Source organism: Chiloscyllium punctatum, chromosome 15 (assembly GCF_047496795.1).
Source record: "Chiloscyllium punctatum isolate Juve2018m chromosome 15, sChiPun1.3, whole genome shotgun sequence".
Classification (NCBI taxonomy): Eukaryota; Metazoa; Chordata; class Chondrichthyes; order Orectolobiformes; family Hemiscylliidae; genus Chiloscyllium; species Chiloscyllium punctatum.
The window spans coordinates 103493802-103511112 of record NC_092753.1 but is presented as its reverse complement, the minus strand read 5'-3'; the positions used below and the strand labels follow the sequence as shown (position 1 = coordinate 103511112).

At 48.6% G+C, this 17311-nt stretch overlaps 1 protein-coding gene across 1 annotated transcript in view; it reads right to left on the bottom strand.

Moving 5' to 3' along the window:
- LOC140486546 (ribosomal RNA processing protein 1 homolog B) overlaps positions 1–10635 on the bottom strand; it is a 46388-nt gene extending 35753 nt beyond the window's left edge. The window contains exons 1-3 of the mRNA XM_072585844.1: positions 10480–10635; positions 9254–9336; positions 8319–8376 (exon numbers count right to left, since the gene is read on the bottom strand). Of these exons, the coding sequence (XP_072441945.1) occupies positions 8319–8376; positions 9254–9336; positions 10480–10600 (262 nt within the window). The 5' untranslated portion in view covers positions 10601–10635. The remainder of the gene's footprint in view (positions 1–8318; positions 8377–9253; positions 9337–10479) is intronic.
- Positions 10636–17311: the final 6676 nt, after the last annotated feature.

Below are 17311 nucleotides of genomic sequence, written 5' to 3'. Positions count from 1 at the left end.
TGATTATGTTTCTGGAATAGTGGTGCTGGAAGAGCACAGCAGTTCAGGCAGCATCCAAGGAGCTTCGAAATCGACGTTTCAGGCAAAAGCCCTTCATCAGGAATAAAGTCAGTGAGCCTGAAGCGTGGAGAGATAAGCTAGAGGAGGGTGGGGGTGGGGAGAAAGTAGCATAGAGTACAATGGGTGAGTGGGGGAGGGGATGAAGGTGATAGATCAGGGAGGAGAGGGTGGAGTGGATAGGTGGAAAAGATGATAGGCAGGTCGGACAAGTCATGGGGACAGTGCTGAGCTGGAAGTTTGGAACTAGGGTGAGGTGGGGGAAGGGGAAATGAGGAAACTGTTGAAGTCCACGTTGATGCCCTGGGGTTGAAGTGTTCCGAGGCGGAAGATGAGACGTTCTTCCTCCAGGCGTCTGGTGGTGAGGGAGCGGCGGTGAAGGAGGCCCAGGACCTCCATGTCCTCAGCAGAGTGGGAGGGGGAGTTGAAATGTTGGGCCATGGGGCGGTTTGGTTGATTGGTGCGGGTGTCCCGGAGATGTTCCCTAAAGCGCTCTGCTAGGAGGCGCCCAGTCTCCCCAATGTAGAGGAGACCGCATCGGGAGCAACGGATACAATAAATGATATTGATGGATGTGCAGGTAAAACTTTGATGGATGTGGAAGGCTCCTTTAGGGCCTTGGATGGAGGTGAGGGAGGTGGTGTGGGCACAGGTTTTGCAATTCCTGCGGTGGCAGGGGAAGATGTCAGGATGGGAGGGTGGGTTGTAGGGGGGCGTGGACCTGACCAGTTAGTCACGGAGGGAATGGTCTTTGCAGAGGGCGGAGAGGGGTGGGGAGGGAAATATATCCCTGGTGATGGGGTCTTTTTGGAGGTGGCAGAAATGTCGGCGGATGATTTGGTTTATGTGAAGGTTGGTAGGGTGGAAGGTGAGCACCAGGGACGTTCTGTCCTTGTTATGGTTGGAGGGGTGGGGTCTGAGGGCGGAGATGCAGGATGTGGACGAGATGCGTTGGAGGGCATCTTTAACCACGTGGGAAGGGAAACTGCGGTCTCTAAAGAAGGAGGCCATCTGGTGTGTTCTGTGGTGGAACTGGTCCTCCTGGGAGCAGATCCGGTGGAGGTGGAGGAATTGGGAATCCGGGATGGCATGTTTGCAAGAGGTAGGGTGGGAAGAGGTGTAATCCAGGTAGCTGTGGGAGTCGGTGGGTGTGTAAAAAATGTCAGTGTCAAGTCGGTTGTCATTAATGGAGATGGAGAGGTCCAGGAAGGGGAGGGTGGTGTCACAGATGGTCCAGGTAAATTTAAGGTCAAGGTGGAATGTGTTGGTGAAGTTGATGAATTGCTCAACCTCCTCGCGGGAGCACGAGGTTGCGCCAATGCAGTCATAAATGTAGTGGAGGAAGAGGTGGGGAGTGGTGCCGGTGTAATTACAGAAGTTCGACTGTTCTACATAGCCAACAAAGAGACAGGCATAGCTCGGGCCCATACGTGTGCCCATGGCTACCCCTTTGGTCTGGAGGAAGTGGGAGGATTCGAAGAAGAAATTGTTAAGAGTGAGGATCAGTTCAGCCAAATGAATGAGTGTCGGTGGAAGGGTACTGTTGGGGACGTCAGGAGAGGAAAAAACGGAGGGCTTGGAGGCCCTGGTCATGGCAGATGGAGGTGTAGAGGGATTGGATATCCATGGTGAAGATGAGGCGTTGGGGGCCGGGGAAACGGAAGTCTTGGAGGAGGTGGAGGGCGTGGGTGGTGTCTCGAATATATGTGGGGAGTTCCTGGACTAGGGGGGATAGGACAGTGTTGAGGTAGGTGGAGATGAGTTCAGTGGGGCAGGAGCATGCTGAGACAATGGGTCGGCCAGGGTGGTCCGGCTTGTGGATCTTGGGAAGGAGGTAGAACCGTGCAGTGCGGGGTTCCCGGACTATGAGGTTGGAAGCTGTGGGTGGGAGATCTCCTGAGGTGATGAGGTTTTGTATGGTCTGGGAGATGATGGTTTGGTGATGGGGGTGGGGTCATGGTCGAGGGGACAGTAGGAAGAGGTGCCCTCGAGTTGGCGTTTGGCTTCAGCGGTGTAGAGGTCAGTGCGCCAGACTACCACTGTGCCCCCTTTATCCGCTGACTTGATGGTGAGGTTGGGATTGGAGGGCTGCACGTTGTGAGGATGAGAGGTTGGAGTAGGGGAGGGGGGCAGACAGGGGATTAATGTCCCGGCGACAGTTGGAAATGAAGAGGTAGAGGGAAGGTAATAGGCCAGCGCGGGGTGTCCAGGTGGATGCAGTGTGTTGGAGGTGGGTGAAAGGGTCCTCGGAAGGTGGGCGGGAGTCCAGGTAGGGAAACATCCCACTTACAGCAACCCTACCATCCAAATAATAAATTGCAAAGTTTCAACAAATCATCTTTCATTATTCTTAACTCCAGGAAATATGGATCCAGTTTCCTCAACCTCATCTCAAGATGATCTTGCAATCCCAGGAATTAATCTGGTGACCCTTCAGTGCACTTTCTCAATGGCAAATATATCTTTCCTTAGATAGAGATCAAAACTGTATACGGTACATCATATGGGGTCTCATTAATGTTCCATACAACCGCAGTAAGACACCTATACTCCCTGCACTCCATGTGGTGAAGGACCATATGACCATTTGTCTTCCTTGTTGATTTCTGCTCCTGAATGCTCACTTTTAGTGACTCATTGTCAAGGACACCAGTCCTCTGGATGCCAACACTCACTAATCTCTGTACTTCACATACGCACAGCTTCTTCTCCTGAAGTTGGTAACATCACACATATTCACACTGTATTCCCCATTCTACTATATTGCTGCCCAATCACTTAAACTTTCAGAGTCTTCGTGAAGTCTCCATATATATTCCTCACAAATTATATTTCCCACTAGTTTTGTGATATCAACAAATTTGAAAATATTACAACCAATCCACCCATACATTTTTTTTTCCATTCACACCACGTGGGTATTACTGACTGGGACATTTATTGACCATCCCTGATAACCCAGCTACACTGGCACAACCCCCCACCTTTTCCTCCGCTACATCGATGACTGTATTGGCGCTACCTCGTGCTCCCACGAGGAGGTTGAACAGTTCATCCACTTTACCAACACCTTCCACCCCAACCTCAAATTTACCTGGACCGTCTCAGACTCCTCCCTCCCCTTCCTAGACCTCTCCATTTCTATCTTGGGCAACCGACTCAACACGGACATTTACTATAAACCGACTGACTCCCACAGCTCCCTAGACTACACCTCCTCCCACCCTGCCCCCTGTAAAAACACCATCCCATATTCCCAATTCCTTCGCCTCCGCCGCATCTGATCCCAGGAGGACCAATTCCACTCCCGAACAACCCAGATGGCCTCCTTCAGACGTGTTTGATGATGCTCTCCACCGCATCTCCTCCACTTCCCGCTCCTCCAACCTTGAACCCCGGCCCTCCAATCGCCACCAGGACAGAACCCCACTGGTCCTCACCTACCACCCCACCAACCTCCAGATACATCGTATCATCCTTTGTCATTTCCGCCACCTCTAAACAGACCCCACCGCCAAGGATAAATTTCCCTCCCCTCCCCTAACAGCATTCCGGAAAGACCACTCCCTCCGCGACTCCTTCGTCAGGTCCACACCCCCCACCCCCAGCACCTTCCTCTACAACCGCAAGAAATGCAAAACTTGTGCCCACACCTCCCCCCTCACTTCCCTCCAAGGCCCCAAAGGGATCCTTCCATATCCATCACAAATTCACCTGCACCTCCACACACATCATTTACTGCATCCACTGCGGCCTCCTCTACATTGGGGAAACAGGCCGCCTACTTGCAGAACATTTCAGAGAACACCTCTGGGACACCCGCACCAACCAACCCAACCGCCCCGTGGCGGAACACTAACTCCCCCTCCCACTCCGCCAAGGACATGCAGGTCCTTGTCCTCCTCCATCGCCAGACGATGGCAACACAACGCCTGGAGGAAGAGCACCTCATCTTCCGCCTAGGAACCCTCCAAACACGAGGGATGAATGCAGATTTCTCCAGCTTCCTCATTTCCCCTCCCCCCACCTTATCTTAGTCCCAACCCTCAGGTTCAGCACCGCCTTCTTGACCTGCAATCTTCTTCCCGACCTCTCCGTCCCCACCCCCTCTCCGGCCTATCACCCTCACCTTAACCTCCTTCCACCTATCGCATTCCCAATGCCCCTCACCCAAGTCCCTTTTATCTTAGCCTGCTTGGCACACCTTCCTCATTCCTGAAGAAACATAGATTCTCCTGTTCCTTGGATACTACCTGACCTGCTGCGCTTTTCCAGCAACACATTTTTCAGCTCTGATCTCCAGCATCTGCAGTCCTCACTTTCTCCTAATAACCCAGAGGGCAGTTAAGAGTCAAACACATTGTTGTGGGCCTAGAGTCACATCCTGATGAAGGGCTTATGCCTGAAACATCAATTCTCCTGCTCCTCGGATGCTACCTGACTTGCTGTGTTTTTCCAGCACCACTCTCTTGACTCTGATCTCCAGCATCTTCACTGCTCACTGTCTCCTGCAGTCACATGTAGGTCAGACAAGGCAAGGAAAGCAGGTTTGCTTCGTGAAAGACCAACAGCCAACATCCTTACTTCTGACCTTGTTATCAAGGGAAGGTCACTGATGAAACAGCTAAAGATAATGGAGCTGAAAACACTACCCTGAGGAACTTGGGCTCTTGTGATGCAGCAGTGTTGGCCCCTAACTCTGAACCAAGAGGACAGGGTTCAAGTCCCACCTGCTCCAGGATGTGGAATAACATCTCTGAACAAGTTGATTACAATCTGGGGGAGATGATAGTTATGTTTGCTGATACCACGAAGATTGGCCATTGGTTGACAGAGAGGAAGAAAGTCTTGGTTTAAAAATAGGGATGGATGAGTTTGTTACATGGGCAGATAAGTAGCAGGTGGAACTTAACTGTGAAAAATGAGAGGTGATCCACTCTCGAAGAAGTAACAAGACAAGGGAGCAGAACGAATGGCAGGACACTAGGAAGCTCAGAGGAACACCGGGATCTTGGGGTGCTTGTCTCAAAATTTCTGTAGGTAGCAGGGCAGGTTTCTAGGGCAATTAGGAGGGCAAACAAAGAACAAGAAAAAACAAGATTACAGCACAAGAACAGGCCCTTTGGACATCCAAGCCTGCACCAATCCAAATCCTCTATCTAAACCTGTCGTCTATTTTCTAAGGTTCTGTATTCCTCTGCTCCCTTTATGTATGTCTAGATACATCTTAAAATGACGCTATCATGCTCACCTCTACCATCTCCGCTGACAATGCATTCCAGGCACCCACACCCTCTGCATAAAGAACCTTCCACGTATATCCCCCCTAAACTTTTCCCCTCTCACCTTGAACTCATCACCCTGACTAATGGAGTACCTCCCACTCTAGAAAAAAGCTTCTTGCTATCCACCCTGTCTATACCTCACTCAGGTCCCCCCCAACCTCCTCCTTTCCAATGAAAATGATCCTAATCTACTCAACCTTTCTTCATAGCTAGCACCCTCTATACCAGGCAATACACCTGGTGAATTTCTTCTGCACCCTCTCCAAAGCATCCACATCCTTTTGGTAATGTGGCGACCAGAATTGTCCCAGTATTCCATATGTGGCCGAACCAAAGTCCTATACAACAGTAACATGACCTGCCGACTCTTGTACTCAATACCCCATCCGATGAAGGGAAGCTTGCCGTATGCCTCCTTGACCACTATTGACCTGCGTTGCCACCTTCAGGGAATAATGGACCTGAACACCCAGATTACCCTGTGCATCAATTTTCCCCAAGGCTTTTCCATTTACTGTACAGCTCACTCTTCAATTGGGTCTTCCAAAATGCATCACCTCGCATTTGCCTGGATTGAATTCCACCTGCCATTTCTCTGTCCAACTCTCCAATCTATCTATACTCTGCTGCATTCTCTGACAGTCCCCTTCACTATCTGCTACTCCAGCAATCTTAGCGCCATCTGCAAACTTGCTAATCAGAGCACTATAGCTTCCTCCAGATCATTTATGTATATCACAAACAACAATAGTCCCAACACAGATCCCTGTGGAACACCAGTGGTCACAGTTCTCCATTTTGAGAAACTCCTTTCCATTACCACTCTGTCTCCTGCTGCTTGGCCAGTTCTCTATCCATCTAGCTAGTACACCCTGGACGCCAAATGACTTCATTTTCTCAATCAGCATACCATGGAGAACCTTATCAAACACATATGGGACACTTGCCTTTATCTGGCATTGCATAGATCATAAGAGTAGGGAGGATATGTGGAGCTGTACAAAACTTTGGTTAGGCCACAGCTGGAGTATCAGAATTCTGGTCTCCAGTCTATAGGAAAGACATGATTGCAGTGGAGGGGGTGCAGAGGAGATTCACCAGGATGCTGCCTGGGATGGAGCAGCTGAGCTATGAAGAGAGAGGGTCAGATTGTTTTCTTTAGAACAGAGGAGAGGAGATCATATTGAGATGAAAAAGATCCAAGGGTATAGACAGGGTGGATAGGAAGCAGCTGTTACCTATAGTTGAAGGGTCAATTATGATGGGGCATTATTGAAAGGTGAAAGGTTCAGAAAGAAGTTTTCCTCAAATCCATTCTCCCAGAGGATGGTGGGGACCTGGGATGCACTATCTGGAGGGCAACTGAGGTGGAAACCTCAAAACCTTTAAAAGGTTTAGGGTGTAGGTTTGCTCGCTGAGCTGTAGGTTTGATATCCAGACATTTCATTACCTGGCTAGGTAACATCATCAGTGCCAACCTCCAAGTGAAGCGAAGCTGTTGTCTCCTGCTTTCTATTTATATCTTTCTCCTGGATGGGGTTCCTGGGGTTTGTGATGATGTCATTTCCTGTTCATTTTCTGAGGGGTTGATAGATGGTATCTAGATCTATGTGCTTGTTTATGGCATTGTGGTTGGAGTGCCAGGCCTCTAGGAATTCTCTGGCATGTCTTTGCTTAGCCTGCCCCAGGATAGATGTGTTGTCCCAGTCAAAATGGTGGTTTTTTTCCTCCTTGTGTAGGGCTACGAGGGAGAGAGGGTCGTGTCTTTTTGTGGCTAGCTGGTGTTCGTGTATCCTGGTGGCAAAACGTTTAAAAGGTTTTGGATGACCATTCAAAATGTCATAACCTTCAGGCTATGACCCGGGAAAACTGGACTAGTGTACGTGGGTGATTTTTTTTTGTTTGTCTGTGTAGACCCAGGCCTGTGGACCTGTTCTACACTGTAAGAATCAATGAAACCTCCTGCTGTTCAGCACATACCACCCTCCCTCAGCTGATCAATCAGTTCCCCTCCTTTTGAACAACACTGAAGCAGCACGGAGGGTGATAAGGATACAAAATGTATTCTGGGTGGCGGATTTCAATGCCTACCACTAAGAGTGGCTCAGTAGCAACTGATCAAGCTGGTCAGGTCCTAAAGGACAGAGCTGTTAGATTGGGTCTGCGACAGATGGTGAGGGAACCAACAAGAAGGAAAAACATATCTGACCTCACCTTTCCTAATGTGCTGGCTGCAGATGCATCTGTCCATGACAGTATCAGCAAAAGTGACCACTGCACAGGCCTTGTGGAGACAAAGTCTCACCTTCACATTGAGAATACTTTATTTCGTGTTGTGCTGCACTATCACTGTGCTAAATGGGACAGACTTCAAACAGATCTAGTAACTCAAGACTCAGTATCAATGAGGCACTTGAGCCATCAACAGCAGATAAATCGTACTCCAGCACAATCTGTAACCTCATGACCCAGCATATACCACACTCGTTGTTGTGGTTCTATTCGCCGAGCTGGGAATTTGTCTTGCAAACGTTTCGTCCCGTCTAGGTGACATCCTCAGTGCTTGGGATCTTCTCCCAAACTTTGAATACCACACTCTGCTATTACCATCTAGCCAGGGTATCAACCCTAGTTCAACAGTGTGGGAGAGCATGCCAGACATACTAAAGATGAGATGTCAACCTAATGAAGCCGAACAGGCCTATGTGCATGCCAAATGGCACATACAGCAAATGATAGACAGAGCTAAGCGATCCCACAACTAATGGATCAGATCTAAGCCCTACCGTCCTACCACATCCAGTTGTAAATTATTGTGGACGATTAAACAACTCACTGGAGTGGGTGGCTTCACAAGTATCCCCATTCTGAATGATTGGTTGAGTGCAGAACAAAACAATCCAACCATGTTATCCACTATTCCTCAATTTGTCTCTGTGGAACAAGATATTGAGTATGAGAACAGCAGCAACTTACTGGCATCCAGATTTTTGAAGGCGTGTATCAATTGGGAAATGGTGTTTGCCAATTCTTCCTGTAACAAATAGTAGAGGTTTTATCAGTTAAGCCACACAAGGCAAGATCTCTAATTTTCATTTTATGATCAATTCTGCATTATTGTCCAGATGAAGAGGGTGTAGCTACATCTTTACTGCCTGCAGGAGGAGCCTCAACAACCCTATCACCGAGTTTGCATCACAGGAATATTTCTGAGAGCCAGCAGCAACACAACCTTACAAATACATGTTGTGCCTCCTCCAACCCAGAATTCATCATTTGCTGAGGCAAACAACAACCCAAGCTTCAAATACAGAATTTTTGACTAAGGTCAAAACGTCAACACCAGACACTTGATCACAGGAGAATAAAGAACTCCTTGAGAGGTCATAGAGATGTATAGCATGGAAATAGACCCTTCAGTCCAACCTGTCCATACCGACCAGTTATCCCAACCCAATCTAGTCCCACCTGCTAGCACCCAGCCCATATCCCTCCAAACCCTTACTATTCATATACCCATCCAAATGCCTCTTAAATGTAAACTGACTTTTTTTCCCCAAAGTTCCAAAACAATGCAACAGCATATAAAACAGTAATTGCTGCTCCTAGAATTCAAGGAAATCACCTCCAACACCTAAAATACCTCAAAAAAAAGGAGCAGCTCTTACAGCCAGAAATTTTTCCCGCCCTCCATCTTGGAATACCCAGAATTCTTGTTCAGTGAGAGCTCAATGTCTGCCACTTATTCTTTGACAGTCCTGCTGCACACATTCCAGGTCAGACCCTGCAGCACCTCTGGACTGAGTTATTTTCTCCCTCCTGCCGTCATTGTCAATCTCAAATACTATTTCCATAGTCCCACCAGGTATGCGACCCACTGTTTGGGATGCCCTGCTATAATCATGACTTACCTGCAAGAGAGGTTTGTCTTGCATCCACATGCAGTAGAAAATGCCCTTCCATATTTTCAGTAACTCATCCTGACTGAAACCACCTTATAAAATAAAACAGAATGAATTGTTGGAATCCTGAAAACTACAGCATTGTGCATAGATCAAAGGGCAAGACCAATACATGTCAAAAAACATCACGCAACAAAAGCAGAATTTGCTGGTAGCTTTTGAGGACAGACTTGGTATTTTACATACAGTGTAAGTATAATTATCCAAATGCAGCAAAGTCTTGCCCCTCCAGTCTGAAACCTCTCTATATTGTCATCCTTCTCCCACAAATTGTCTTTTCCATTGCTTCTTGTTCAGCCCCACCTGGTCCCTGGGCCCACATAACACCAGCTGTTACTGCAACCTGACAACTCAGTCACCTCTTGTTCTTTTCCAAATACACCATTTCTCATATGCCAAGGACAGTTGGTCAAGCGCCTCCTTTTGTTCACTGTCTACTCACTAAAACCTAATCAGTGCATGTTCTCCCTCAGTGAGCTGGCTCACCCCCTCATGGTCCTTCCACATCTGCACTGCCCCATCACTCATTGGTGGCATTCCCCAAAACTTGATGCCTATATTCTCTATACTTCCCCCTCTGCCTGGTAATCCAGACCCCTCTTCCACACTCATCAGTCAACAGCAGAGTCACCAGAATTCTGCTACATCATCAGGAACCCCACTTGGTTCAGGTCCACCGGCTCTAATCCACCCCATCCCCCTCACCACTCTCTCATCTTTCGCCAGCCCAAATATGAAAGGCCTGGATAGAGTGAACGTGGAGAAGATGTTTCCACAAGTTGGAGAGACCAGGAGCAGAGGGCACAGCCTCACAGTGAAGGGACAACCCTTCAGGACTGAGATGAGGAGGAATGTCTTCACCCAGAGGGTGGTGACTCTGTGTGAACTCATTGTAGAGGGATATGGTGGTGAAATCACAGTGTCTTTAAGACAGGAACAGATTGGTTCTTGATTTGGGAGGGAAAGGGGTGACAGGAGAATGGGGGTAAGTAACGTTTCAGCCATGAGTGAGTGACACAGTAGTGTCCGATGGGCTGAATGGCCTAACAATGCTCCATTATGTGACGGTCCCTGCCTGCCCAGCCCTCACTAACCCACGTGTGAATGTCTTGGCTTGGCCAGGCCAGGCCAGGGAGGAGCGGGCCGGGGAGAGGGAGGCCTCTCGGCCTCAGTACCTGACAGTCGCTGCGAGCGGGCACTCAGATAGCAGCGAAGTTTACGGACGGCTCGATCCCGAAAACGCTTCTCGTTGGAGGCGAGCCTCTGAGCGAACTGCACCTCGGCGGCGGCTGCCATGACCGCCCGGGGGAATGCTGGGAATGTGGAGGACCAGCCGGCCACGCCTGCGCACTGGGCACCGCCCGACGTCAGCGCGCTGCGTCACCATGGGAACCATTTCGTCAGTCAGAGGCGCTCAGACTTCGGCTGGACAGGGCCTAGAGGGATTCAGGGGGACAAGGCCTGGGGTCTGGTACAGTGAGCACTCTAACCTACACTACTGACCATGGTCAACACTCACTGGAAATCAAGCTTTGCTAATTTTGAAGTTATCCCGAACATTCTCCAAGTTACAGATCCAGGTCCCTCTTTACCTTTCTCCATGGACATCCAGTCCCTGTACACCTCCATCCCCCATCACAAAGGACTCAAAGCCCTTCGCTTCTTCCTTTCCCGCCGAACCAACCAGTATCCTTCCACTGACACCCTCCTTCGACTGACTGAACTGGTCCTCACCCTGAACAACTTCTCTTTCCAATCCTCCCACTTCCTCCAGACCAAAGGAGTAGCCATGGGCACCCACATGGGCCCCAGCTATGCCTGCCCCTTCGTCGGGTATGTGGAACAGTCCATCTTCCGCAGCTACACTGGCACCACTCCCCACCTTTTCCTCCGCTACATCGATGACTGTATCGGCGCTGCCTCGTGCTCCCACGAGGAGGTTGAACAGTTCATCCACTTTACCAACACATTCCACCTCGACCTCAAATTTATCTGGACCATCTCAGACTCCTCCCTCCCCTTCCTAGACCTTTCCATTTCCATCTCGGGCGACCGACTCAACACAGACAATTACTATAAACCGACCGACTCCCACAGCTACCTAGACTACACCTCCTCACACCCTGCCCCCTGTAAAAACACCATCCCATATTCCCAATTCCTTCACCTCCGCCGCATCTGCTCCCAGGAGGACCAATTCCAATATCGAACAACCCAGATGGCCTCCTTCTTCAAAGACCGCAATTTCCCCTCAGACGTGGTTCATGATGCTCTCCACCGCATCTCCTCCATTTCCTGCTCCTTCGCCCTTGAACCCTGCCCCTCCAATCGCCACCAGGACAGAACCCCACTGGTCCTCACCTACCACCCCACCAACCTCCAGATACATCGTATCATCCTTTGTCATTTCCGCCACCTCCAAACAGACCCCACCACCAAGGATATATTTCCCTCCCCTCCCCTATCAGCGTTCTGGAAAGACCACTCCCTCCACGAGTCCCTCGTCAGGTCCACACCCCCCACCAACCCATCCTCCACTCCCAGCACCTTCCCCTGCAACCGCAAGAAATGCAAAACTTACACCCACACCTCCCTCCTTACTTCCCTCCAAGGCCCCAAAGGATCCTTCCATATCCGTCACAAATTCACCTGCACCTCCACACACATCATTTACTGCATCCGCTGCACCAGATGTGGCCTCCTCTACATTGGGGAAACAGGCCGCCTACTTGGGGAATGTTTCAGAGAACACCTCTGGGACACCCGCACCAACCAACCCAACCGCCCTGTGGTGGAACACTTTAACTCCCCCTCCCACTCCGCCAAGGACATGCAGGTCCTTGTCCTCCTCCATCGCCAGACGATGGCAAAATGACGCCTGGAGGAAGAGCACCTCATCTTCCGCCTAGGAACCCTCCAACCACAAGGATGAATGCAGATTTCTCCAGCTTCCTCATTTCCCCTCCCCCCACCTTATCTAAGTCCCAACCCTCGAACTCAGCACCGCCTTCTTGACCTGCAATCTTCTTCCCGACCTCTCTGCCCCCACCCCCACTCCAGCCTATCACCCTCACCTTAACGTCCTTCCACCTATTGTATTCCCAACGCCCCTCCCCCAAGTCCCTCCTCCCTACCTTTTATCTTAGCCTGCTTGGCACACCTTCCTCATTCCTGAAGAAGGGCTTATGCCTGAAACGTCGATTCTCCTGCTCCTTGGATGCTGCCTGACCTGCTGCGCTTTTCCAGCAACACATTTTTCAGATCCAGGTCTATAGAATGCACAGCCAATGCTTCTGCACTTAACAAGAATGATTTTATAACAAGCGAGTGGATTCTCACTACAGGTAAACGGTTATAAACCATGACATATAACAACACAATTTAAAGCCAAAAACCACATGACACTACGTTATAGTCCAACAGGTTTATTTTATATCACAAGCTTTTGGAGCACTACTCCATCAGATGAAATGAGAGAGGAGTGTACACAGACTCAGAATTTGTAGGCAGACTACAAATTCGAACTTTTCTCCCCTCCCCGAGTCTCTCTCAGACAAACACAGGCTGCTGATATTGATATTTGGTCACTAGTCCATAAGCTAATCACTGTCTTGTCCACAAGCTAAACTTGAACTGCTGCTTGTTCAAACAGTGTTTACGGAATGCTGAGACTCAGGTGACTTGTTTTCAAAGTATGCAGCAAACTTTTCGGACACAATTTTAAAAAAACACAAAATTAAAAACACACAGACTTTATAGGATGATTACTTTCACCATTGACCATGGTAATATTGGTCAATGAATATAATCATGGAGTCATACAGTATGGAAACAGACCCTTCATTCCAACTCGTTCATGCAACCAAGTTTCTCAAATGAAACTAGTCCCATGTGCCTGCATTTGTAGAGTCATAGTCATAGAGGTGTACAGCACAGAAACAGACCCTTCGATCCAACTTGATATCCAACCCAATCTAGTCCCACCAGCCAGAACCCGGCCCATATCCTTCCAAACCCTTCCTATTCATATACTGATTCAGATAACTTTTAAATTCTGTAATTGTACCAGCCTCCACCACTTTCTCTTGCAGTTCATTCTACACACGCACCATCCTCTGTGTGAAAACGTTGCCCCTTAGGTCACTTTTATATCTTTCCCCTCTCACCCTAAACCTATGCCCTCTAGTTTTGGACTCCCCCAACCTAGGGAAGAGACGTTGTCTTTTTATCCTATCCATGCCCCTCACGATTTTATAAATCTCTAAAAGGTCACCCCTCAGCTTCCAACACACCAGGGAAAACAGCCCCAGTGTAGTCAACTTCTCCCTTTAGCTCAAATCCTCCAACTCTGGCAACATTCTTGTAAATCTATTGGCCCATATCCCACTAATGTTTCCTGTTTATGTACATGTCCAAATGTTTTTACAATGTTGTAACTGTACTTGCATCTACGACTTCCTCTGGCGGTTCATTCCACATACATACCACCCACTGTGGAAAAATTGCCCCTCAAGAGCCTTTTAAATCTATCTCATCACACCTTAAAGATATGCTCTCCAGTTTTGAACTTCCCCACCCCATCTTTGCTATTCCCTCATAATTTGATAACCCCCGATAAAGTCACCCCTCAATCCCCTATGCTGCAGTAAAAAAAGTTGCAGCCTATCCAGACTCTCCTTATAATCCAAACCTTCCAGTCCCAGCAACATCCTGGTTAATCTTTTCTGAAGCCTCTCCAATTTAATTATATCCTTCCTATAGCTGGGTGACCAGAACTGTAAACAGTTTTCTAAAATTGGACTCACCCACATCCTATCCAACCTAACATAAAGTCTCAAACTCCTACATTCAGTTTTCTGGGCAATGAAGGTAAGTGTGCTAAATGCCTTCCCAATTTCTCTGCCTCCGCCGTATCTGCTCCCAGGAGGACCAGTTCCACCATAGGACACACCAGATGGCCTCCTTCTTTAGAGACCGCAATTTCCCTTCCCACGTGGTTAAAGATGCCCTCCAAAGCATCTCGTCCACATCCCGCACCTCCGTCCTCAGACCCCACCCCTCCAACCGTAACAAAGACAGAACGCCCCTGGTGCTCACCTTCCACCCCACAAACCTTCGCATCAACCAAATCATCCACTGACATTTCCGCCACCTCCAAAAAGACCCCACCACCAGGGATATATTTCCCTCCCCACCCCTTTCCGCCTTCCACAAAGACCGTTCCCTCCGTGATTACCTGGTCAGGTCCACATCCCCCTACGACCCACCCTCCCATTCTGGCACTTTCCCCTGCCACCGCAGGAACTGTAAAACCTGTGCCCACACCTCCTCCCTCACCTCTATCCAAGGCCCTAAAGGAGCCTTCCACATCCATCAGAGTTTCACCTGCACATCCACCAATATCATTTATTGTATCCGTTGCTCCCGATGCGGTCTCCTCTACATTGGGGAGACTGGGCGCCTCCTAGCAGAGCGCTTTAGGGAACATCTCCGAGACACCCGCACCAATCAACCAAACCGCCCCGTGGCCCAACATTTCAACTCCCCCTCCCACTCTGCCGAGGACATGGAGGTCCTGGGCCTCCTTCACCGCCGCTCCCTCACCACCAGACGCCTGGAGGAAGAACGCCTCATCTTCCGCCTCGGAACACTTCAACCCCAGGGCATCAATGTGGACTTCAACAGTTTCCTCATTTCCCCTTCCCCCACCTCATCCTAGTTTCAAACTTCTAGCTCAGTTACTGTCTCCTTGACTTGTCCGACCTGCCTATCTTCTTTTCCACCTATCCACTCCACCCTCTCCTCCTTGACCTATCACCTTCATCCCCTCCCCCACTCACCCATTGTACTCTATGCTACTCTCTCCCCACCCCCACCCTCCTCTAGCTTATCTCTCCACGCTTCAGGCTCACTGCCTTTATTCCTGATGAAGGACTTTTGCCCGAAACGTCGATTTCGCTGCTCGTTGGATGCTGCCTGAACTGCTGTGCTCTTCCAGCACCACTAATCCAGTATTCTTAACCAACTTGTCTACTTTCAGCTATGAACCTGAACCTCTGGGTCTCTCTGTTCAACAACACTACTCAGGGCCCTACCAATAACTTTATAAGTCACGCTGTTGTTTGCTTTACCAAAATGCAATACCTTGCATTTATCCAAATTACACTCCATCTGCTACTCCTTACCTCATTGGTCCAATTAATCAAGATTTCTTTATAATCTTAGATAACATTCTTCACTGTCAACAATATCACCAATTTTGGTGTTGCATTGTAAATTCTCAATCAAATCGTTAATATAAATGACAAACAACAGTGGACCCAGCACTGATCCCCATGGAGCCACCGGCTCTAATCCACCCCATCCCCCTCACCACTCTCTCATCTTTCGCCAGCCCAAATATGAAAGGCCTGGATAGAAGCAAGGTACTAACACAAATAGAAGATTGGCTGTCTGGCAGAAAGTAGAGTGTTGGGATCACAACTTTTCACTTTATACATTAATGATCTAGAGGAAGGAAGTGTGGGCATTCTGGCTAAGTTTGCAGATGACACAAAGATAGGTAGAGGAACAGGTAGTGTTGAGGAGGCAGGGAGACTGCAGAAGGATTTGGACAGATTAGGAGAGTGGACAAAGAAGTGCAGAGGGAGTGCAATGTGGGTAAATATGAGGTCACTGCACTTTAGTAAGGAAAATAGAGGCATGGACTATTTTCTAAATGGGAAGAAAATTCAGAAGTTCAAAGAGACTTGGAGTTCTCATCCAGGATTCTCTCAAGGTAAACCTGCAGGTTGAGTCGGTAGTTAGGCAGGCAAATGCAATGTTGGCATTTATTTTGAGAAGGCTTGAGTATAAAAGCAGGGATGTCCTTCTGAGGCTCTCTCAGGCTATGGTCAGACCACATTTGGAGTATTGTGCGCAGTTTTGGGCCCCATATCTCAGGAAGGATGTACTGGCCTTGGAGCAGGTCCAGAGGAGGTTCACAAGAATGGTCCCAGGAACAAAAAGCTTAACATATAAGGAATGTTTGAGGACTCTAGGTCTATACACGGAATTTAGCAGAATGAAGGGGGATCTAATTGAAACATACAGAATACTGAATGGCCTAGACCGTGTGGATGTTGGGAAGATGTTTCCATTGGTAGGAGAGACGAGGACCAGAGGGGACAGCCTTAGAGTAAAGGGAAAACCTTTTAGAATGGAGATAAAGAGAAACTTCTTCAGCCAGAGAGTAGGGGATCTATGGAATTCATGGCTACAGAAGGCTGTGGAGACCAGGTCATTGAGTATATTTAAGATGGAGATCGATACGTTCTTGATTGTCAAGGGATTCAAGGATTACAGGGAGAAAACGGGAGAATGGGATTGACAAATTTATCAGCCATGATTGAATGGTGGAGCAGATTCAATGACGTGAATGGACTAATTCTGCTTCAATGTCTTATGGTCTTAATCCTTGTGGAATACTGCTCTTCACAGGCCTTCAGTCTGAAAAACAACCCTCCACCATCACCCTCTGTCTCCTACCTTCAAGTCAATTTTGTATCTAATTGGCAAGCTCTCCCTGAGTCCCATGTGGATCTAACTTTACTCATTAATCTACGATGTGGAACCTTGTCAAAGGCTTTGCTATGGTCCATATAGACAATATCTATCATTCTCCCCTCATCAACATTTTTGGTTATTGAGTTTTGAGAAGATTTGTAGCTCAAGTTGAGATTCTGGATGTAGGTTTGCTCGCTGAGCTGGAAGGTTCGTTTTCAGACGTTTTGTCACCATACTAGGTAACATCTTCAGTGATCCTCCAGTGAAGCACTGGTGGTATGGCGTGCTTTTTAGATTATATTAGATTAGATTAAACTGGAAACAAGCCCTTCAGCCCAACCAGTCCACACCGACCCTCCAAAGAGTAACCCACCCAGACTCATTTCCCTCTGACTAATGCACTTAACACTATGGGCAATTTAGCATGGCCAGTTCACCTGACCTGCACATCTTTGGACTGTG